Raw genomic sequence first — 23381 nt, 5'->3', positions numbered from 1 at the left:
ATTAGTAGAGGTCCAGAGTGACTATATAATTTGGGAGGGTTTAAAGCTCTTGAGGACATAACAGAAGAGCCTGGTCAGGTTAAAGGCCTATTTGGCACAGCATTCTGCTCCCCACAGTGGTCAGCCTGAAGTATTCAGCAATCCCATAATAAAGAGTGCCCTAAAACAGCACTGCTACTGTCTTCTTTGGCGATCATTCGTAGCCAAGTAAGATTGTCTTCCATGAACACAGTCTTAACAGTGAGTCCGTAAGTGACTGTGGAGGCCAATTCTGGATCCGGGCGGGAGTTGATCATGGTGAGAGTTTGCCAAGCGTGCCTTCCTCTTAGCACATTTCTTCTTTTCGTCCAGAGTCTGAGCGTCTTCAGAGTCTATGACACCTTTCGTAAAGCCTGTTCTCCAACTGGAGCACTCGCAGGCCAGTGTTTCTCAGTTGTCAGTGTCTATATTACATTTTTTTTTAGATTTGCCTTTTTTGGTTTTTTTGAGCCTCTTTTGTTGACCACCAGCATTACGTTTTCCATTTTTAGCTTTGGAATAGAGTAGTTGCTTTGGAAGACAATAACCAGGCACCCACACAACATGACCAGTCCAATGAAGTTGATGTTGAAGAATCCTTGCTTCGACACTGGTGATATTTGCTTCTTCCAGTACACTGGCATTAGTTCGCCTGTCTTCCCAAGATATGTGTAAAAAAATTTGGAGACACGGTTGATGGAATCTTTCAAGGAGTTGGAGATGGCATTTGTAAGTGGTCCATGTTTCACAAGCATACAGTAAGGTTGCTAGTACAATAGCTTTGTAAACAAGCATTTTGGTTTCCCTGCGAATGTTCCTAAAACAGCACTGCTACTGTATTTCCTCACTATCCCCACTCCCATATCTGAAGCTGGAGGTTCCATTTAGTTTCCATAACTGGTAGCCAGTGCCAGGCATGTCTAAGCCACTGATAATCTGTCACCACATTTATGTTGATGAATTACACAAACCGCTGGACTTCTGTTTGCCCTGAATCTACCGCTGATCAGTTTCAATGGGTGGTTTTCATGTCTACCTTTATGAGACAGGGAGCAAGGGCATCTTTCAGCTGCTTTGAGAAACAGCTGCTTGGAGGAGATGGAAAAAAGGACTATTAGCCAGCAGCCCGGCTAGCTCAGTCGGTAGAGCATGAGACTCTTAATCTCAGGGTCGTGGGTTCGAGCCCCACGTTGGGCGGAAGTTTTGGAGGATGGGGAAGCCGCAACAGGCTTAGACTAATAAAGGACTCCCATACCAGAAGCCATGAAGATATTTGAATTGGCATTGCTGACCAATGTTTTGATCTGGTGGAAGGGGGCTAAGTCCTACTACCTAGGGTGATATATACGAATCTTTTTGCAGAGAAAATCTAAATGCGTCCCACAGTGAAATGTTTGGCTTAGTTCAGGGGCGAGGAGCCTGCGGCCTTCTCATCTTGTTACGGGACTCTAATCCACCCCAAACAGCATGTCCAACAGGCAGGAATTATATCTGGAAAGCAAAACCTGAAAAGCCAACAGCTTTCCACATACTTGGATTAAATCTGTAGATGCTGTATAGAACCTTTTCTGTAAACCTATTGCTTAGTGTGAAAGTGACAAAGGAGGTCCTTCTCTCAGCACAGGGAAGGCTTAAAACATCACTTAAACACGAGAAAGCATGGAGGCTGTTTCAAACATGCCTCTGAATACCAGTTTCTCGGAGCTACAGAAGGGGAGAGTGTTGCTTCACTCAGGTCTTGCTTGTGCGTTTATTCACGTGGGAACAAGATGCTGGAATAGATGGGCCATTGGCTTGATCCAGCTGGGTTCGTCTTACGTCCTAACCCCCCACCCCAAATTATACTTTCTTTTTGAGCTGCTAAGAATGGGTCAGCAAAAGACGTGTTCAGCAGCCTCTGAAGAAGGAATTAACTCTACGCATAAATATCTTAGTTTAGAAATACACTTTTTTGTTTTTCAAAAATACCATGCCCTCTCTGAGGATCGAACTCAGGACCTTCAGATTATGAGACTGACGCGCTGCCTACTGCGCTAAGAAGGCACCTATCATTAAACAGTCCCAGTAAGCCTGACCAGGATGTAAATTTGCTATTTTAGTAAATAATTAACTAACTAGTATTTGTTTCGTTTGAAGTTTCTGGAATGACATCGCGTTTATAATCTGAATTATCTCCCTACACTGAAAACGTAACAGATCTCAACGGAGTGGAGGGCCTCTATTATAACCACAGAGCGGGAAAGAAATTAGTTTTATGCACCAGAGATAGGCGTCTGAAGAAACACCCATTGGATTACACAATACAGTTTCCCATTCAGCTCCCTCCAGGATTTTGTCAAAAAATAAACGAAAGCATGAGAAAATCGGAGAGAATTAACGATACTGCATTGCAAAAGGTTCCAAAAAATAACCCATTGGCCCGTACGGGGATCGAACCCGCGACCTTGGCGTTATTAGCACCACGCTCTAACCAACTGAGCTAACCGGCCAGTTACGAAAGAGTTGTTTCCTGGATAGCTGTTGAATGTAATAAGGGATGTTAAAATCGTGAAAGCGAACGCTAGATGGCGAAATCACAATACTGAACTTTTTCTCTCGCCTATCAACACACGCCATTATGCTTACATAAATAGAGCACTCGACATTCCTATTTCAAGCTTTATTTCAGATCAAACAAATCAACCAGGAAGTCGAATTTCACATTTGCCCGAAACGTGGGGAAAAACGGGAGAGAATGAGAGAGAGAGAGGATGTGTGTGTGTGTGTGTGTGTGAGAGAGAGAGAGAGAGAGAGAGAGAGAGAGAGAGAGGAAACGATAAAACACCGCAACAGAATAATTTAAGCAGTTATATTCTGTGCTGATCTGCAAGCTGCTTAGTCTTATAATGATGACAGTAATTTTGGGGGTATTAAAACTGCAATTAACTGCGATAGCGGACAGTGGTGTGTGAATTGCACGCAATCAATTTTCATTGAAGGATAGCTATCCACAGTGCACCCAAAAAGGAGAAGGAGAAGAATATCTCCAACCCGTTCTCTGGCAAAGGCACCAAAAATAACGCTTTGTCAGAAGTGGGATTCGAACCCACGCCTCCAGGGGAGACTGCGACCTGAACGCAGCGCCTTAGACCGCTCGGCCATCCTGACAGTTGTTAAACGCCCTTTGCTGTGTTGCAGTATTAATAATTTGTTATTATGTCATTCTGTTCCAGTTTTAAACCGATAAAATATGTATAATAATCATTTAAGCACTGGGTTAACAAATGACTGTCTCTTTCTTCTATCTCAGAACTATTAGGGCTCTAAGTTAGCGGCACCAACCTGGAAGGCTTTGAACGATGGTAAGTCGCAGTAGCTACGTTCTCTCTCCCCTGTTTGGAGGCAGTGGGTCTGGTTACTGCGAATCACAAGTGGGGAGAATGCTGTGCACCCCCCCCCCTCGATCTCCTCCCCACCTCCTGCTTTTGGGCTCCCCATTGGCCCCATGGCTGGGCCAATGTAAGGACAGGTTGCCGGACAAGGTGGGCCACTGTGGCCCGATGCAACAGTTGGCCTCTTACCTTTCCGGGAGGAAACAAAGGGAAGGACAATGTGCCAAGAACCTGCAGGCTTGCTATGCCAAATCACACTACACTACTCCTGAAACAAGGCACTCTCAGAGCCCGGATAGCTCAGTCGGTAGAGCATCAGACTTTTAATCTGAGGGTCCAGGGTTCAAGTCCCTGTTCGGGCGGCTGAATTTTTTTTAAATTCTTTTTTTGTTCGCTTTGCATGTTTGTCTCTTTTACCTTTTTAAAAGAGATTGCTTTGAATCCTCCCCAAATAGTTTAAAAAATATATAATAAAATCAAAGAAGTGCCCTTTTCGATAATCAGGTATGTTTTGTTCTTTCATTTCCGTATCTGGCTAAGCAGCCCCTCCCCCTCCTAACGAAGCATGTATATATAGAAACACAAGAAACACATTAAAAAAAATATGTTGGCCGTTGGAAGGAGGCCTCTTTTAACGATGAATTTCATCCTAACGCCATTCAGCTCAGCTTGCGCGTTTATAAACCGCAAGGCTTTGGTTTGCAACCATTTCTGATCACAGTGAATTGCAAACGTAGCAATTAGTGAATCCGAATGATTTTTAAAAGCATCCTTTCCTTTTCTTCTTGGATCACATCTCGTGCATCACATTTCATTAGGGCTTGTTTTTAAAAAGCTGCGGGCTTGTTTGCACCTTTGCAGTCAGAGCATATCAAATTAAACTGTGTGAAGGGTGTCCCCCATCGAATACTATCACGGTCCATGAGCTTGCAGCGAAATCTTAAGCAAGCTTACTCAGAAGTAGATCTGGCGTTCAATGAGGATACGTAAGTGTCAGGTTTTGAGCCACAAAGTCTTTTTCTGCTATATATATAAAATCGCATTTGGGTGATACCCCACTCACAATGCAAGCCTCAAAAATGTCTACTGCTCAGAGGTAAGTCCTATTTAATTAAGTGGGGCTGCTTCACCCCCATTTACGTGGGAGCGAGCCCCGTTGAATGCAATAGACTTTTAAATTTATTTTTAAAAATGCTTATATACTGCAATTTCATTCAAAAAACAACACAAAGCGATTTATCAGAATTATATATACAATAAAAAAAACTCCACACAAATCAACGGCTAACTATTACAGAAAGACATATTTTTCAATACCTTTTATGAGTAATCATTGTTAAGTTTGCACTGCTCGAGTGGACCCTGATATAACCCATTGATTGGCGTCTTCCTTTCCCTGAAGGGGAAACAGAGTTATTTAAACAAAAGACTTCTGTCTCCAGGCATCTAAACTGGAAGGTATTGTAGCTATTTGAGACTCGAATTGCCTGCATATTAATTTAAAGGAGGTATTTGTCTTCTTCCACATTGCTACCAAATTAAAATGTCACCCTCCAAAAAAAAAAAATCGAACTTAGCAGAGGATGGTTTCGATCCATCGACCTCTGGGTTATGGGCCCAGCACGCTTCCGCTGCGCCACTCTGCTCCATGAGGCTGGGGTTTGCATTACATTCCTAAATAGTCGTTGCTGCGTATTACAAAGCCATGAAAGACTGTCAATTGAAATAGGACCATGGATTTGAAACGATGCGGTGCATTTTAGAGCCAGCGAATTTTGACGAGCAATTCTGGGTCTAAAACATATTGACTTCCTCACCTTTGCATACTGATGGGCATTGGGAGGGGGAAGGTTGGCTTTGAATTGAATTTGCAAATTCCCCAAATGTGAGGTGCTAAAAAGTTGAAACATGACTTGGCAATACAAAAGATATTATAATTTAGGGTTTTTTTCTTGGTAAGTAAAATGCATGTAAAATTGCATAGAAATATTTAAAAATGATTGCCCAAAATATGCAGTTATATTATATATCCATATATCTTTATATCGATATATCGATATATATAGATATAGATATATTCTTTATTTATTTATTTATTATTATTGTTATTATTATTATTATTATTATTATTATTATTATTATTATTCAGCATTACCTGACATTTTCAGAAGTTAAAATTAAAATTCTTTGGTTCCCCAAAAGCAGTTTATATGCTTCCTCATCATTTACCAAACTAAATGCTGCCCAATAGCAGATTTGAGTTCTTCCCAAGCAAAAACATATTTTTAAGACCCCCTTCACTGACAAATCTTGCAAAAATTAAGCTTCATCCCCTAAAATGGCATGGCCTAGGCTCACATTCCTTTGGCGCCGCTCTTGAATGCAACCGCCTGTCACTGCCAGTGCTGGTTTTCTGTATTCATACAAGGCAACAGCATAGTGGCAAACTCAAAAGTGTTGGGTCCCTTCATGAGAACTGCAGCCACAGCTGTTCTAAGATCATACAATAATCTTCTAATTATACATTTAATAAAAATTAGGAGTGTGTTGCAACAATCCAGGCAGATCTCCATGTGTTGCCCTTCAGCTTGATGTACTATTTTCTGTGCGCATACATGATTTGGAGTGCTCCAATATCTTATTTTGGAGTGACTTTAAGTTGTTTTCCGTAAATCTCCACTTTAAGTAACAGATCTTGAAGTACCTTCTTCTGAAACTGAAGCACCTTGTATTTTCAGTGTTCCCAAATGCTTAGCTTTGGGGCATATAGTGGCTTAAAAGATCCCTTTTCATGCTGGCTGATAGGATAGGAGTCAGGAATACAATGAAATATGGGTAGTATTCCCCACATGAAGTGTACATTGGGGTCATCAACATGGTGGTGAATTGCCTGAATTTTCCGAGCATGAATCCCTATGTGGGGGGGGGGGGGGATCCACAAAGGAGGTATCAGCAGGCTCAAGTGAAATCCCAGGTACGTACAAAACAACTTTAGGGGAGAGACTTCGTCAGCCAAGGCCTCTTTCCACCTGCCTTGCTCCACCCTCTAGTCTCGGCTTCTCAATTTTTTTTGTTTGTTTTATTGATTATAGTTTAGAAATTATTTATTGTAACTGTTGAGTGGATTTCTGTTTAACTTTTATGTGTTGATATTATTATTATTTTATATTACCCTAATGATTGTTGAATGTTACTTTTGTGATGCAGGTTATTTTAAAGTTACGTTTTGTGTTGTTTTTATGGTGTGAGCCGCTCTGAGCCTGGCCTCGGCTGGGGAGGGCGGGATACAAATAAAAATTTATTATTATTATTAGAAAGAAAAACTGAGGGGACCACAAAACACCGATGAGGTCTGGACATGCTCAGTAGCTGTGGAAAGTTGACCAACTGCTGCAGGCCAAGGGAAGGGAGGTACTGGCATCCAGAACAAGGGCTTTCCACACTGCAACATTTTCTTGCAGGTCCCACTCATGAACCTCAAAACTGCACATAGGACCATTTATAAGCAGAGGTTTTCCCTAGTCATCATTTCTCACAATGCACAAAAAAATTTCTCACAAGTGCCAAAAATCTGTAGAGGGTCACTGCTCAGTTTCAGGTACTCCAAATTCCCAGTTACCACAGAGACATGACTGTTCTTTAGATAATGTATTTCCAAAGAAAAAAAGAGAACAGTAAAAAGGGTAAAAATGAGAGACAACCCCACACACACAAATACAGTGGTACCTCGCGTTACATATGCTTCAGGTTACATACGCTTCAGGTTACAGACTCTGCTAACCCAGAAATAGTACCTCAGGTTAAGAACTTTGCTTCAGGATGACAACAGAAATCGTGGTCTGGCGGCGCGGCGGCAACAGGTGGCCCCATTAGCTAAAGTAGTGCTTCAGGTTAAGAACAGTTTCAGGTTAAGAACGGACCTCCAGAATGAATTAAGTTCTTAACCCAAGGTACCACTGTACACATTCCAAAGCTCCGCAGACACGCTACTTCTCTTAAAATAAGACATACATCATATATATTATAAAAAGTTAAAAAGGAAGCATAACAAGAAATATCCTCCTCAAGGACTGCCTTTCCGTGATTCCCCGGGAACCGAAATATGCGCCAAGCTGCGGCACTGGTCTTCCAGAACGCCGCGGAACACCTCAAAGCGGTGGTTCAGGTCCTTGCGGCGATGGATGTGGTATTTGGTCCCCAGGGCGCCGTGTGGGGACGGCACGCCATAGAAAACCCGTCCAATGCGCGAGTGCACCAGAGCCATGGCGCACATCACGCACGGCTCCCGCGTCAAGTACATATCGTAGCCGGTGCAGATGTAGGGGAGCCCGTCGCCCGACGAGGAGGAATGGCCTGAGTCGCTGTCCAGCTGAAGGAAGGTACAGGCGGCGTAATCTTTATAATCGTACGCCCCACCTCCCTGGCCGCAGGCCACCAGGTCGATGCAAACCATAGCGGCGTGCAGCAACGGGTTGAAGCCTCTCCTGCAGTCATGCGCCACCGCCAGAACTCTCCCAGAAGCTTGGTCAACCACCACGGCCCCCACCGGCTCCATGCTGAGCCACGCACCTTCTCTCGCCGCTCGGATAGCCAGCTCCATATGGCTCTGCATGGCGGCCTTTTCCGAGGGAGTGAAGAGGCAGCCGCTGAGAGCCCGGCTGATGCGCTTGTTCTCATGGAAAGAGACAGGCCAGTGCGAGGAGGCTTCCTCATACTGGGGGCGGGTCAAGGGCGGGAAGGCTGGCACCAGGGTCAAAAAAGGCTCCCCCAAGCCACGCGGGTCGACCTGGCCATCGGGGAAAAGGGCAGCAAGGGACTGCGAGCCATCCTGCTTTAGTCTGGGGCTGGCCAGGCACAGGATCATCTCCAGTGGATGGGCGCTCTCCGCAGAGACGCAGGAACGGACACGTTTCAAGTGTGCGTGGTCCCCCAGTGGGTAGGCGGCAGAGACCTCCCTCACCAGGCGGCACGCCTCCTTCTTGTCCAGGATGGGTGCGGCAAAGGCAGGGATTAGAACCACACTCTGGGATTCCCTCTCTGAAAGAACAGGAAGCACGTCCCATGTGGAGGCCCCATTCAGCTCCACCGTTTTCCGGCGCTTGCAGCCTGGCTCCATTAGGATGGGCGCATCCCTGGCATGCTCTCTGGATGGGAGGGTGAAGGAAGAGGAGAGCCGGTTATCAAAAATGCACGACACAACAAATCTACACCACCTGTGCATTTGCTTCAGTCTTCCCCTCCCTCTTTGCAATAAGAGGCTGCATGCCATTATCATTATGATGTATGACTTCTAAAGGGTTGTAAGTGGGAAGCCTGACCTAACTATGCCTGCGAGCTCACAATCAAATAACTAGATTACTGAAAATGAGTCTGAAGCTATTGTTCTTGAAAGATAAACATTGGGAAATATCAATGCATCGCTAGAGCTCATCGAGTTACCAAACGCTGGCACAGGCTCTCTTAGTCAAACTTGTTAAAATAACTACAAGCAGAACAAGTTCTGCCCATTTCAACACACAGGCAAACACACACGCAGTGTTTTATTTTATAACCAGGCTGATACTAGGACTTCAGGTTCTCAAATGTGGTGGGAAGGATTGTGATGATTCAGCCAAGGAAGTAAGTCGCTCTGCACATGCTCAGAGGTACTCTTTAGGATTGAACCGCATGAGCCAGAGCGGGGGGAGAAGCTGAGCCCATGTGCACCTCTTTTCTTGTTCCACTTCACCCACTGAAGAAATTCACAAGTGCTGAATTTAATAATTCCCAATTATTACATTTATGACAAGCAAGTATTATTATTATTATTAGGAGGATGACGACTGGTCATCATTAGAATTTTCATTACCATCATAATCTCACCCTGCAAAAGTATCCCCCTATTATCGTATCCACACGTGCATCGGAATCTCACCCCCGGCTTGGCTCTGCAAAGACCACGAAGCGCATCCGCCCACGTGGTGCGCCGGGACTTCATCTGACGCTGATTGGCTAACTAAATTCCACCACATCCACGATGTGGAAGCTGATTGGCCAGCAGCTCCTCTTTCCCCTGTCCTTCTTTCCTCTCCCTGACGCTTTGGAGGAGTAAGGAGGCCGAGTCGGCACGTTGACGTAGTCTAGAAGAAGAGACAAGTAAGAGGCTAGAGCGGCCGGAAATGGTTTTCGCCGACGAGGAAGCGGAAGTGAGTTGGGTCCGGAGCTGGGACATGGAGTCCGGGCAGCAGCCGGTGTGGCGCGGCCTGGGGCTGCTCGGCAGAGGCGGGGACAACCCCGGGCTGGGCCCTGGGGGCTGCGAGAGGCGGCTGCTGTGGGTCGCGTCCTTGCTGTGCGTTTTGCTGGACCTGCAGTTGCCAGGTAACCATGGTAACCGGGAGGCGACGGGTCGTGTCCTCTTCGCCCTCAGGGACAGGGCTTTTGCTGGCCCCGCCCCCTGCGTAGACGGTCGCCCCGCCCCTTTCTCTCTCCCCTCCTCCTGTGCTGCCGGGTCCCCGCGTCAGGGTTCGCTCTGACGCCCCCAACCCACCTTCTAAGCCCCGCCCGCCACGGGCCCCGCCCTCTCACGTTGACGTGCCTTGTAGCCCCGCCCACACGCGTATAGCCCCGCCCCCTTTTCATTGCCACTCTCACTTAGCATGTTTCTAGTCCTTAGTGTTCTCCTCCATCTCCGCAACTCATGCCTTGCACTTCTGATCTTTTGCATCCGCTGGAAGGTTCCTGCCGGCTGCCAGTCAATATCTTGCAGCTGAGGTAGTCGCTCCCTCCGCTCTACTCCCAGCTGTCTCCACTAGGAGTACACTTATTATTTACCCAAACAGAGGTAGGACTGTACAGGACCTGTCGGATAACCTAATTGAAGGGAACATTCCTTGATTATAAAACAATACGCATGTTTTCCTAATGTATCTTTAACATTTCTTTATGTGCCGTACACAAGCAACGATAACAGCTAGTATGTCGTTTCTTGTGGAAAGGCATAACGGTACAGTAGTTTGAAGTTGGAACCGTTGTTGGAATAAGTTTGTGATGCATATTGAAGTCTCTAGTCCAATAGATCGCTCCAGATATTTCCACGGGTCTGGGGAGATTGTGTTGATTGCTCTTTGCATCTCATATGGGAGACAACGATAAATGACAGGAGGCAGCTGTTTTTGAACACGATGGATTTAGTTTTAAAAATAATTTCATTGTCTGTTGAATTTATAAAAACAGCAAACCAGTTCTAGAGCTACTTGCCCTTCAAGCTTACTTCTGCAGTACACACCTTCTGGGTTTGCAGAAAGCTATGCAGTGTGAACAAAACTGAGATTGGCAGGATACCTGGTTCTGGAACCAGTAACTGAATGGCGTTTCCAGAAGTGATCTTTCACATCTCATTCTACTTGATTCTCCCCCTGCCTCCTGGAAATGCTAAGGAGTTTTTAACAGAGTCACTTCAATAGCAGAGAGTCTAGAGAGAAAAGAAACTAATAATGCTTTAATGTGCGACCTGAACAAAAGCAGTACATAAATATGAGGAGAAATAAACAGGTTTTTGTGTTTCGTAATTAAGGCCTTGTTCACAGCAGGAAGATGTACAACTGCACGTATAAGGGGAAACTCTCTCAGAACTACATAGCCAGTCAGAGTGTGAGTTACCTCAGCAAGCACCATGCCCTTCTGACTGGGTGCTAGGCAACAGCTCCACCATTCTCCACCATTCATACAGTTAGCTGGCTAACTGTAAGTAGAATTAACCCTTACGTTGCTAACTTAATTATCCCTGCTGTTGTACTTCCAACAGGCTTGACCCTAAGATCATCTTATGCAGAGCAGGTGTCCTGCCATTTTGCTTGGCCCCCCCCCCTTTCCTTAAAACATGCGTATGTCCTCTACTCACACCTCTCTTTCTCCTGCTCTGTTACAATGGCTATTGGTCCCACAAACCATTTCATACCTTGCAGGTTTGCTGGCTGCTGGGCAAGCTGAGATAGAAAACCACCTGGAAATGGGGCGGAAGCTTTTGGCCGCTGGGCAGCTGGCTGAGGCACTATCACACTACCACTCTGCGGTGGGTGAGTAATATAGCCTGTTTTGACTGTCATCCCTGAGGCATCTAACTGACAGGTGTCTTACGGGCTTATGCTGCCCTCTTAATGTCGGTGTGTCACTCGACCTCTGAGCACTCTAAGGGTATAAGTTAGAGGGCCCTTGGAAGGTAATGGTTCCACTAACTGATTTGTTGTTTTTTGTATAATTTTAAATCATAAATATAGCTTCTGCTGGTTTAGAGAAATGCATGTGAAAGAGCTAAACCACAGCAATTCCAGTCTGTCCCTATAATTATTAGTTTATGTTACTACTCATGAGGGGGACAGGGTGCAGATGCAGAACCGTAAGCATCTCACACAGTATATGATCTGTTAAGCATACTGACATTTATTACTGTTTGGTTTTTCCCCCCTCGACTCTCCTAGAAAGTGATCCCAAAAATTACCTTACCTACTACAAACGGGCAACTATCTACTTAGCCATGGGCAAGTTCAAATCGGCGCTCCCTGACCTCTCAAAGGCTATTGAGCTCAAGCCGGATTTCATGGCTGTAAGTCGTGTGTGTGTGTGTGTGTCTTCTCCCCCTCCCCACTAAGACCTACTTAATGGGAAAGGGTGCAGGGAGAAAGGTTTGTTTCCAGCTCAGAGAACTAGTTTGAATGATTCAAATCAGTCCCCTGCTTCCTCTTTCAATGCCTCTTGCATGGGTGGAGAATGATTCTGAATAGCATGGGCATGCTGGCAGATGCCATTGATACAAGTTATAACTAATCCACAGCCATTATTTGTTTTATTTTTAAAGATGTTGTATCCTGTCTTCTGATCGGCTGATTTCAGGGATAGCTTGCAACACATTAGATCCATACAGTTTTGTTATTTTAAATTGCCTAGCAGCCCTTGTGTATCTTCCCCTCAATACTGCTGTCCCAAGGCAAGTGGCACAGAGCAAGTTCCCTTTTTTTGGCAAGGTGGCAAGCTGCAGGGAGATAGTAAGGTCCCTGCAGCTGCTCACCATGTACTGATGTCTGAGAGCAGGCTGGTCTTCCCTTTGCCATGGTGTCCTTCTAAGGAATCAGGATGCATGAGCAGCTTCGTGCAGTGGGTATATTTGTGAAGTTCCCTGTTTTACTATATAATCGGGGCCCTGCAGATTCTTACTCTATCCTTCCTTGCGTGTGTTTGCAAATGTGCACAAGCGCAAACAGTTTGTGCACAAGCAGTTTGTGCAACCCAACAGATAAGCTTCCTGTTTTCAAGCAGGAAATGATTGCTGTCACCCAAACCTACTTCCCTGTCACACTTGTCTTAAAGGATCTGGGGGGTTTTCTGTCCCACAGGCCCGATTACAGCGAGGCAACATCCTCCTGAAACAAGGCAGCACGCAGGAAGCCAAGCAGGATTTTGAAGCTGTGGTAAGCAACCTGCCCACATCCACATCACAGGGGCAGGAGCCTCATCTAGCCATGCACACTCATTTTCATGTCTGGCAATGGACCGCTGGTGAAATATATTCTCTTGCCTCCTTAGAATTCCATTTCAGGGCCATCAGAAAGACTGTGTAGCTCAGCATCAGTAGCCTGCAGCACCAGTCTCCGCTCAACACTGGCTGCGTACACACCATCCATTAAAATCTTCCCACAAATAATCCTAGGAATTGTAGTTTAAGGGTCTAGTTTAGTTCTGGGGGGGTAAACTACAGTCCTCAGGATTCTTTGGGCTTGTACGTTCTAGCCAGTTAGGAAGTTGCGGCAGCACACATTGGATTCAAACCTTGCAGTTATGCAAAATATTGCTTTCACTGTGGTGTTTAAATAATACCACGTATTATGCATTGGTGGGAAATATGGGGGAGTGTAGTTCTTTGGGAAAGTTTGCTTTGTAACAAGCAGGAATGGTCCAGGAACGGTGGGATATCTGCCCAGCTGAGCACCTTGGGAAATTACCTTTCTCATAATTTCCAAACTCCAAATACATCGCAACACCATTCTTCTTTCTGTATTGGCCCCCATCTTTTCTCCCTGTTTCAACTACATGGACATTTTCGGACCTGCTCAGAGATTTGGATCAACATCTTAAAATATTGAGTGACCTAATACATGCCTTCTGTTTTATTTTATTGAAAAAATGATCTCATCAGCTCCAAAGTAATCCAGAAAATACAGAGGCCCAAAGGCAGCTTGCGCGTGTCTCTGAGCTCGAATTTTCCATGCAAGAAGCCCGTACTGCCTTCCAGAGGAAGAACTACCTGGGAGCAATCAGTATTTTGGATCAAGCAATTGAGGTATGTTGTCTTCAACTCCTCCTGGCTTTATATTCTTATTTAAACAGCACCATGGGTCAGGTTAACGGGCCTCAGGAACTTGCCTTCCTGTCCTTATAATAAGGTAGTTGGTATGAGAGTGCTATGAAGTCTACAAAAGTCATTCAGCTGTGTTGAAGTACAGTCACACAGCAAGCACCTCTTGGGCCAACATGTGGGGGTGTTTAACTCGTCAGTTGTTTGGAATGGCTGGGAAGAAGTGGTGTCTGTGTGAGCGAGAGGACGAACCCTCTTTTTAACCTGCGTTGTTAGAACATTGAGACCAGAACCTGGAAGACCAGGGTTCCAAACCCCATTCAGCTGTGAAGCTCATTGCTTGACCTCGGGCCAGGGACTCTTTCTCACCCTCACACACCTCATAAGGTTGTTGTGCGGATGAAGTGGAGGAGGAGAAAACCATGTACACCACCTTGAAGGAAAAATGGAAGTGGAATAAATAGCATGGTCCTTGTCGCCTTCTGCCTCTTCCAAAAGCTTGCGGGTGGTGCTGTGGTCTAAACCACTGAGCCTCTTGACCTTGCTGATCAGAAGGTCAGCGATTTGATGGGGTGAGCTCCCGTTGCTCTGTCCCAGCTCCTGCCAACCTAGCAGTTTGAAAGCACACCAGCGCAAGTAGATAAATAGGTACCACTGCGGTGGGAAAGTAAATGGCATTTCTGTGCACTCTGGTTTCCGTCACGGTGTTCCATTGTGCCAGAAGCGGTTTTGTCATGCTGGCCACATGGATCTGGAAAGCTGTATGTGGACTTAACTGCCCAGAGGTCCTTTACCTTTTACCTCTGTCTCTTCCCTCATCTCCGCCCACCCCAGTCACCTGAAGCTGGAAAAGAGCAGGGAAAATCTAATGGGCTTGGCACACTATCAAGTCCTGGGGTGGGGAATAATAAATAAATTTTATTTATACAGACACACAAAACTCTGAATAAATATAGCAGAAATGAGTTTTTGGGTTGGGAGGGCCATAGCTGAGCATTAGAGCACCTCCATGCAATGAGGCCCAGGTGCATGTTAGGATTCCTGCTCCTGACAGTGTAATCCCTGGCATTTCCAGGTAGGTAGGGTGGAGAGAGACTCCCTGACTGAAACCCTTGAGAGCCAGGGTGGACAAGTCAGGGTGGACTATCCTGAGCTAGATGGACCAGCCACCCAACTCTCTGTAAGGCAACTTCCTCTGCTACCAACTAAGGTTCTAAAGTAAAAACAGCAGGAGGCTTTGAGGATATTAACTTCCTCTCCTCTGTGCCCCAGATCTCCCCCTGGGACCCAGAAGCAAAAGAGCTGCGTGCTGAGTGCTATCTGTACCTCGGCGACTACAACAAGGCCATCATGGACCTGAAACCCACCACCAAGCTGCGTAACGATAACAGGGCGGCCTTCCTGAAGCTCAGCAAACTCTATTACAACTTGGGGGAACACGAGGAGTCCTTAAAGTGAGTGGTGCGTGCATGCATATGTTGTGCGGTGTGTTACAGACACGTGCAGGGGGGCCATTCTATATTTCCTATCCCAGGCACTGTGTCTGGATTTAATAATAAAGCAACTGGGGCGCAACAATGCACAGGCAGGGAGTTTCTGCACCACCACCCCTGGCCTTTCCACTGTCTTGGGTCCCTCCTGTTGCATCTAGACCCGGTCTCTTTTCCTCCACAGCCAAGTGCGGGAGTGCTTGAAGCTGGATCAGGACGACAAGGACTGCTTCTCCCACTACAAGCAAGTGAAGAAGCTCGCCAAGCAGCTGGAATCTGCCGAGGAGCACATCAGATCTCAGAGGTGCGCTGAGTACCTCCCTATGTCCACCCGCCTTAACGTTCCTGGGTTACTTGTTGGCATGGGTGGCTGGCTAGAAGTCGGCAGGGCACATCGAGTGCCTTCTGTGCACATCGTTACGCTCTCAGCATGTGCAAAGGGTGCACAGAGGAATGCTCTGTTCTGTGGCATTTTATGAGCTTGCGGGTTGAACCCATATGCATATATTTGTTCAGTGTGTATCATCGCTTCTGTTTCTGCTGTTCACAGAGAAGGGAGGACACCTGTGCAAGACTCTGTTAAGTACATAAACAGTTTCTGAGACTTCAACAGGCGGCATATTTACAGTACATCAAGTCTAGTAAATGTAAACTGATATTCTTGAGATAAGAAAATAAGAACCAAGTTGCTGGTTCAGACCAAGGATTCATCTAGGCAGGCATCCCACACGAAACGTGTTTCTGGGAAGTTCACTCCCAAATCATGGGTATCCTTCATGAATCTGTCTGCTCCCTTTTTTTTTTAGAAAGTCACATGAAGCTGCCTTTTATCCTGAGTCAGACCGCTAGCCCAGAACTGATTCTTTGAGGGTCAGGTCAGAGCGTCTTTTCTCAGCTGTGAAGCCCATGGTTGCTTTAACTGGAGATAGACAGTACTGAAAATGGTGCTTTGCCTGCTGAGAACACCTGGCTCTCTAACAAGGCAGATTCCTATGACTTTAAAAGTGGAACTATCAGACAACTTTGTGGCAAACGGGTCTTAGCAGCTACCCATGGAGCCATCTAAGTTGGTCACCATTTCTTGTAGTAGTGAGTTTTGTAAGATAATCATGTGTTGCGAAGTGCTCCTTCACCTATTGTCCATCTTGTTTGTTTCATTTCTCCAGTGCTGTGAGAAAAGAAAGCTCTCTCTTCTGTACTATTGATAATTTAATAGATGTCTATCATGTGGTTTTGTTTGTGAAAACACAATGTTGCTGCACTCCGGGGCCCGGTAGCAATCTCTGCACTTGAGTAGAGTGATAGCAGAATAATCACAGCGTTTCTGTTACACAGATAGACCACGAAATCAGACCAATCACATTCAGTTCTTTGGCTGCTCGTTATCCCTTTGTCGATGAGAGCATTGTGCAGCCTCGAGGTTTGCATGCTCCTTTCCTTTCCATCTACAGTTGTCTTCTCTGTCATTTCCTGGGGACAGGTACGAAGATGCCATTGAGAAGTATAAAGCAGCCATGAAAACTGAGCCCAACGTGGAGATCTATACCAGTAAGGCAAAAGGACGCATCTGCCACTGTTTATCCAAGGTAAGGCAGTGTGGTCCAGCCTGTCTGAGGAGATGAATAGGAACTGAAACAAACTTGGCTTTGTTTTGTTGTTTAATTAAAGGAGTAAACAATCAAATGCAACTACAAGAGTATTTGACATAAATGAATGAAAATTCATAACACTTGTATTGCAATTTTTTCCATTTTAGAATGAATTCTGACAGTCTTTGAAGTACAGTGGTGCCCCGCAAGACGAAATTAATTCGTTCCGCAATTTTTGTCGTCTAGCGAATTTTTCGTCTTGCGAAGCACGAAATCCCATAGGAATGCATTGAAAATCAATTAATGCGTTCCTATGGTCAAAAAAAGTCCAAACAAAGCCAAATTTGGTACAACAACAGTTTATTAACTGCTCTTTAAAGTCACACATACTGTAAAGAGCAGTTCAAAAATTGAAGGGAAAATAAATTAACTTTATAAACAAAACATGTCTTTGTTTTTAGACAAAGAAAACAAAGTCGCGAGACGTTTTCGTCTTGCGAAGCAAGCCCATAGGGGAAATTCGTCTTGCGAGGCAAATCGAAAACGGAAAAACCTTTCGTCTAGCGAGTTTTTTGTCTTGCGAGGCATTCGTCTTGCGAGGTACCACTGTAACAGAGATGTCAGTTTTGAAATCTAGGGATCTGCATTTGGTTTCCTGATCTGCCACTGGTATCCTATCTGTGCCTGGTCATGTTCTCAGCCTTCTCATGCTTCTTCCTTCCTGTAGAAATGAAACTTGTTGGCCTACAATCAGAGTAGCCAACAGGGTGACCTCCAGTTAGTGTTGGGCTCCCTAACAGCCATCAGTCCCCCCCGCCAGCACGGCTAATGGACAGGGTTGACCGGAATCATCCATCAAGCATCTAGAGGACACCCTGTTAGCTGCAACTGGCCTGTATCTCAGGAAAGATTTGAACCGCCATCTCTCTACTCTATAACAGTGATCCACTGGATCAGAATAGATAATGGGGCAGATATGGTGGGGGGACATGATTGCTGGGAAACAAGTAGCAAACAAATTCCCTCCCCCTTTTTGTGTGCCACAGAGCAAACAGCCTCATGAAGCTATAGACATCTGCACAGAAGCCCACCAACTCGACCCCAGGAACATCTTCATCTTGCGTGACAGAGCTGAAGCCTATATCCTGAACGAGCAGTTTGAAAAAGGTAAAAGAGTTGGTGATGCAGAGGACCATGTAGAGTATGGTAGGGTATCAGTGGTAGAGTATCTGCTTTGCCTGCAGAATCATAGAGTTGGAAGGTACTCTGGTTCAGGGTTTTCCCATACTTGGGTCTCCAGCTGTTTTGGGACTGCAGTTCCCATCATCCCTGACCACTGGTCCTGCCAGCTAGGGATGATGGGAATTTGTAGTCCAAAAACAGAAGGAGACCCAAGTTAAGAAGCCTTGATCTAGTCCAGCCCCCCCTGCTCACTGGACCAAGCGCAGGGTCATTGCTTGAAAATTTTCCAAAATTTCCATTTTATTTTATTACACTAATAAAGGGTTAGGCATGTGGCTTCTTCTTTTTTTTTAAGAAATATTTTATTTTCTCTGGATTTCATGCACTTCGGTCAGATTCCAGGTGCACAGACCTGCGAGATAATGACATTAAGAGACAAAAGTTGAAAAAAGAGGCTGCAAAAAAGTCACTGTTCCTCCTGTATTAAAGCCAACTCTTTCCTTGTAGCGGTTGAAGACTATCAGGAGGCCAAAGAGTTTGATGGTGAAAATGAGGAATTAAAAGAAGGGTTGGAGAGGGCACAGAAACTGCTAAAGCAATCGAAGAAACGGGACTATTACAAAATCCTTGGGATTCGGAGGTATGGCATGCACTTTCCATAACTCTTTCCTGGTCCAGAATTGGACCTGGAAACAAATTGAGAGACAATACAGCTGATACAGCATTGGTTTAATAGAGTCAAGAAACTGAGCTCACAACCTCGTCATTTCTTTTGAACCCATTGATGCTTGTGGACAGTTTTCAAGGGCAGCCCCATGTAGTATGCATTGCAGTAGTCTAATCCAAATGTGATCTCTATGTGTAACTGTGGTAAGTTCAGCCTGTACCAGAGAAGGCTGCAAATGAGACACACCAGCCCAAGCCAGGCAGAAGTGTTTCTGACCACAGCCACCACCTGTCTATTCTTGAATTCATTGGAACTTGACTTTGACTGAATCAGACCTTAAGTCATAGCTTTGCCAGAGCATAGTTTTAAACTTTTCAACTCTTGCCCTCCCCACCCAGCCACCCGGCGCTCACAAAAGGATATAAATATTGGAACGACTTCAATAGTTTTAAAGACAAAGTCAGCCTGGCCAGGTTTCGGGTAAATATTTGATGCGGCAAAGTAGATGTACTGGTTGGTTGGCAGAGTGTATTTATGAGGTGGCAATGGGGAAAAACAACTCTCTTGCGGCTCTAATTAGGTTGCTGCAGGAATATGCAAGCCTTTGGGTTTGCACAGGAATCTCTGGTAGACATGAAAGATTTCTGTATATCTGCAGAGCTTGCATACACTGAATGCTGAGCTCAGTTGGCCAAACATAGCGAGGTCTTTTTACTTATGTACTTTGCTTCTCCTATTCTTCTGAAACCCATGGCACTGGAACCCATGTCCGAGCTGTGCAGTCTGTGGAAACTTTCATGCTTAAATTTGTTATCATTCACATCACTGAAGAAAATGCAGGAAAAAACTTAGTTTCTGTTTCCCCCCTGTCCCCCACTTCTAGGAATGCAAATAAGCAGGAAATCATAAAAGCCTACCGGAAGCTAGCTCAGCAATGGCACCCTGACAATTTCCAGTCTGAAGATGAGAAAAAAGAGGCTGAGAAGAAATTCATTGACATTGCAGCTGCTAAAGAGGTCCTGACAGATCCAGGTAAGGCCTTCCTGATTAAATTCAGGTTTGTGTGTGCTTCACTGTAGGCGATAAATTGGTTGTTTTGCACAACGAGTGCAAGAGTACATATTTGGCATGTGTTGTTCTTTGCTAAGATAGCCTGCCCCTTAACCACTAGAATTTTGGGAGTATGCAATGGGTTACAGCTGTACCAGCAGAATGGTGATTGCATCTAATTTCCCTGTACAGTGGTACCTCGCAAGACGAACGCCTCGCAAGACGGAAAACCCGCTAGACGAAAGGGTTTTCCGTTTTGGAGGCGCTTCGCAAAACGAATTTCCCTATGGGCTTGCTTCGCAAGACGACAGCCCATAGGGAAATCTCTGGGACAGCGGGGAAGCGCAGCGCGTCTTCCCCGCTGTCCTTGGACCTCCTCCGAAGCCTGGCGGCGGGGCGGGGACACCTCCTCCCGCCGCCGCCGGGCTTCGGAACGATGCCCCGATCCCGGGTGGTGGGGCGGGAACGCCTCCCCCCGCCGCCCGCCATCGGGACGATGCCCCGATCCCGGGCGGCGGGGGGGGGAACGCCTCCGCCGCCACCCGCCATCGGGACGATGCCCCGATCCCGGGCGGCGGGGCGGGAAGCCTGGGCGCGCTGATCTCGGGCGCGCCCAGGCTTCGGCATGCTGGCACCTGTCCGCAAGCAGCGGCAGTGCTGCCGCTGCTTGCGGAGAGGTCCGCGAAGCCTGGGCCGGTCAGCTTTTGAAGGCAGGCGGGGGAAGCAAAGACTTTCGCCCCCGCCAGCCTTCAGAAGAGGTCCAGGACCTCTTCTGAAGGCCAGCGGGGGGCAAAAGTCTTTGCTCCCCCCTGCCTGCCTTCTCGGGAGAGCGGAGAAACGCAGCGCGTTTCTCCGATGTCCCGGAGGGCTTTTGAAGGCAGGCGGGGGCGAAAGTCTTTGTCCCCCCTGCCTGCCTTCCCAGGGGCTTTTAAATCGCCCCGGACAGCGGAGAAGTCCTCCGCTGTCCCGGGCGATTTTAAAATGCCGCCCGTCAGCATTTTAAGATCGCCCCGGACAGCGGAGACGTCCTCCGCTGTCCCGGGGTTTTTTAAAATGCTGGGGGTGGGAAGAAAAGCCCTTGTCCCCCCCCAGCCTTCAGAAGAGGTCGGGGGACAGACTGTTTTTGTGTCAGGGGCTTTTGTCTACACTATCTAGAACACAATAAGTATTTAAATGGGTCTAGAAACATCCACGTATGGAGGGGATGAGATCTTTCAGATTTGAAAATAACAAGGAGTGCTTGAGAGATACGAAGACCAGAGCTGGCTCCCTCCTTTTCTCCCACCCACGTGTGTCCACCCAGATATGCCTTGCACCTCTTTTGATCCAGCGGCCGTCTCAGCAACCTCTTTCCCACCCTACGTTTTTGTTCTCTGTTTTCTTCCCCCTTCCAGAAATGCGGCAGAAGTTTGACTCCGGCGAGGACCCCCTGGACCCAGAGAACCAGCAGGGAGGGGCAGGACACCAGCACCAGTGGCCCTTCGAATTCAACCCTTTTGGTTCTGGGAACTTCCACTTCAAATTTCACTTCAATTAACTTGGAACCGAGCCTTGGAACAGGAAGGCCCAAAAAAAAAGAGACCCTGTGGCTAGCAAGCAGGTGCCTGGAGCTTTGGGCTGTGCTTTGTCCATGCAGACACTGCAAAAGTTACCAGCCCCCATCAGAAAACAACCGCTATGCAATGGGGGTGGGTGGGGGTGGCCTCCCCGCTGCATCCAGACATCCCTGGCCCAGATGTCCGGATGCTCTTTCCGACTAGAGCTGAGGCCTGAAGAAAGATGGTGTCGTCTTGTCTCTGGTTGTGGTTCCCAAGCAATGGGGGGCTGCAAGGTGAGATGTAACCATGCATGCAGGGCCTTGCACATACCTTTCTGAAAATCCTGCCTTTCATGGGAGTCCTTGCAACTCTGAGTTTATGTACACGGCCCGACTTAGTTGGACGATGGGCTGTACCTCTCGTGTCTGCTGAGATTCATTTTTTTTAAGCTGGTGGTAAGGAAACTGATTCCTCCTTCCCTGCCCTCACTCCCATCTATCCTTAAATAAATCCTTCACTGCCATATAACTACCAACCCGTTTAAATTGTAAAAAGAAAAGAAAAGTAGGCAGGAGATTATACCTGTTGGCATGCATTTGAGTTTGCCTACCTGAGAAAATATTTGCGTAATGTGAAGTGTGGGGTGATCTCTGCTGATGGCAGAAAGCACCGCTGAGTCCTGCAACGGCCTTCCTCCGTTGCAACACCCTTAATTTTGTTGATGCAGCTATTCATCTTGAAAAGGCAGTGAGAAGCGCCTCTTGATCAACACCCACCAGGTTTTGCGGTGGTTTGGGCCACCCTATGAAGTGGCAAGATTCATCTCTTCTTTTGGTGGGGTGGATTCCGGTATTTCACATTTGACTTCTCCCTTCCCCCAAATACAAAGGGAATAACGGTCAAGAACCCAGTCTGGATTTGGGGGAGAGGAGCTTAGGTCATACACCTTTCCCTAAAGTTAAACTCTGTGAAATCCCCCTCCTTCCTTGCCACCGTTTGACTGTTACAGTGTGTGAATTGCGAGTCTGATATTCTACCACCCAAATGAGGGATTCTTGCCTCCCTCAATTTACTCCAGTTAGGCGAATTTTTAACTTTTCTTCCTCCTGCTCCAGGGCAAAAGGGGGAGGCACTGCTGTCCCCTTACCCCACCCACCCACCCACCCACCCACCCCAAGACAGCACAGTACTGTTATAAAGCCTGAACCTGCTCTAGCCGTTGCCCAGGGGCCAAGGGAAGGAACGTTAAGGAGGGGGTGTTAAACCACCACCTATTACCAAAAGTGTCAAGATTAAACGTTTGTATTGCAAAGCTCTCGCTTGTCTTTCTGTCTTGCTGCTTCAAGAAACAAGGGTTGGCCATGTCTGGAGGATCTGTCTCATCACAGCCCCACAAATTCTCTTGTACTTGGAAGCAAAAAAAGGGCACAAAAAGAGCCCTGGTTTGTCAGATCAAAGACCCATCTAATCCCATCGTCTTCTTTTCACTGTGGCGAATCAGCTGCCTGTAGGAAGCTTGCAAGCATGACTTCATTTTACCCTAAATGTCTCATCTTTTGAAGCCATTCCCCCTTTGCTTGGGGGGGGGGACATATTAAGTCATACAAAAGCAAGGCTTTCTGCAACAAAGACCTTTATCTGGCATTATTGAGCTGACCCAGCCTATTAAGGGAGGAATCCTTTGTGACACCCACACACCCCTCCCAAAAACGATTTACTAATGCCTTCTGCACAGGTTTGCAAGGAGAGAGGTGAGTTGCAGGTGCAAGCCTATACGGTTCCCTAGAACTTGGTGGGTCATGCGTGGTAGGATGTGGACCTGTGGCCCTGTAGGTGTCAGACAAGTCTCATCCATCATCACCCGTGGTGAGGGATGATGGGAGTTGTAGTCCAACATATGGACACCCACAGGTTCTTCACCTTTGCCTTCAGTATGTTCCATGTTAGGGAGAGCAAGGTACTTTAACCATGCCTTTCTCTGGTCTCTTTTGTGTATCAACGAACCCAGAACAACCTGCAAGGCTTTGCCAAATCCAGTATGTTATGTCTTGGGAGCAAACATAAGTGGATTCGGTACACCACGCTGCTGAAAGGACTTCTTTCCGGAGCCCCCAGGCACTATCGGGACTGGGGCACAGGAGTCTTTTTT

General features: G+C 46.6%; 2 protein-coding genes and 6 non-coding genes across 10 annotated transcripts; 3 read left to right on the top strand and 5 right to left on the bottom strand.

The window, feature by feature from the left end:
* Positions 1–1142: 1142 nt before the first annotated feature.
* On the top strand, positions 1143–1215 carry TRNAK-CUU (transfer RNA lysine (anticodon CUU)). Its single transcript has one exon. It is a non-coding gene; the product is annotated as a tRNA-Lys (tRNA).
* A 773-nt stretch (positions 1216–1988) lies between these two features.
* Positions 1989–2061, bottom strand: TRNAM-CAU (transfer RNA methionine (anticodon CAU)). Its single transcript has one exon. It is a non-coding gene; the product is annotated as a tRNA-Met (tRNA).
* A 372-nt stretch (positions 2062–2433) lies between these two features.
* On the bottom strand, positions 2434–2507 carry TRNAI-AAU (transfer RNA isoleucine (anticodon AAU)). The gene has a single exon. It is a non-coding gene; the product is annotated as a tRNA-Ile (tRNA).
* Positions 2508–3082: 575 nt separating this feature from the next.
* Positions 3083–3165, bottom strand: TRNAL-CAG (transfer RNA leucine (anticodon CAG)). The gene has a single exon. It is a non-coding gene; the product is annotated as a tRNA-Leu (tRNA).
* A 513-nt stretch (positions 3166–3678) lies between these two features.
* TRNAK-UUU (transfer RNA lysine (anticodon UUU)) lies at positions 3679–3751 on the top strand. Its single transcript has one exon. It is a non-coding gene; the product is annotated as a tRNA-Lys (tRNA).
* Positions 3752–4963: 1212 nt separating this feature from the next.
* Positions 4964–5035, bottom strand: TRNAM-CAU (transfer RNA methionine (anticodon CAU)). Its single transcript has one exon. It is a non-coding gene; the product is annotated as a tRNA-Met (tRNA).
* A 1652-nt stretch (positions 5036–6687) lies between these two features.
* ADAT3 (adenosine deaminase tRNA specific 3) lies at positions 6688–9437 on the bottom strand. Of its 3 annotated transcripts, none has more exons than XM_028702309.2 (2): positions 9238–9437; positions 6688–8533 (listed from the first exon to the last, which is right to left on the bottom strand). In XM_028702309.2, the coding sequence occupies exon 2, from the start codon at positions 8503–8505 to the stop codon at positions 7453–7455; it is 1053 nt and encodes a 350-aa protein (XP_028558142.2). In that variant the 5' UTR covers positions 8506–8533; positions 9238–9437; the 3' UTR covers positions 6688–7452. The 3 variants fall into 3 exon arrangements, with proteins under 3 accessions (XP_028558142.2, XP_028558141.2, XP_028558139.2); XM_028702308.2 differs by having other exon boundaries at positions 9252–9437; XM_028702306.2 differs by having other exon boundaries at positions 9304–9437.
* A 110-nt stretch (positions 9438–9547) lies between these two features.
* LOC114581760 (dnaJ homolog subfamily C member 3-like) lies at positions 9548–22544 on the top strand. Its single transcript, XM_028702304.2, has 12 exons — positions 9548–9746; positions 11333–11443; positions 11846–11970; positions 12758–12832; positions 13558–13701; positions 14989–15170; positions 15391–15510; positions 16687–16792; positions 17842–17962; positions 18485–18617; positions 19528–19676; positions 21089–22544. Exons 1-12 carry the CDS (start codon positions 9548–9550, stop codon positions 21229–21231), a joined length of 1608 nt encoding a protein of 535 aa, XP_028558137.2. The 3' UTR covers positions 21232–22544.
* Positions 22545–23381: the final 837 nt, after the last annotated feature.

This window comes from Podarcis muralis, chromosome 13, assembly GCF_964188315.1.
Source record: "Podarcis muralis chromosome 13, rPodMur119.hap1.1, whole genome shotgun sequence".
In the NCBI taxonomy this organism is placed as follows: Eukaryota; Metazoa; Chordata; class Lepidosauria; order Squamata; family Lacertidae; genus Podarcis; species Podarcis muralis.
This window is presented reverse-complemented; position numbering and strand designations above follow the sequence as displayed.

Coding starts and splice junctions, on each gene's coding strand:
- LOC114581760 (XM_028702304.2), top strand. CDS start 9,548: ATGGTTTTCGCCGACGAGGAAGCGGAAGTGAGTTGGGTCCGGAGCTGG. Junction 12,833..13,557: donor AGCAGGATTTTGAAGCTGTG/GTAAGCAACCTG, acceptor TGATCTCATCAG/CTCCAAAGTAATCCAGAAAA. Junction 15,511..16,686: donor GAGCACATCAGATCTCAGAG/GTGCGCTGAGTA, acceptor TCCTGGGGACAG/GTACGAAGATGCCATTGAGA.
- ADAT3 (XM_028702306.2), bottom strand. CDS start 9,338: ATGCGCTTCGTGGTCTTTGCAGAGCCAAGCCGGGG. Junction 8,534..9,303: donor TTTGCAGAGCCAAGCCGGGG/GTGAGATTCCGA, acceptor CCTCCCATCCAG/AGAGCATGCCAGGGATGCGC.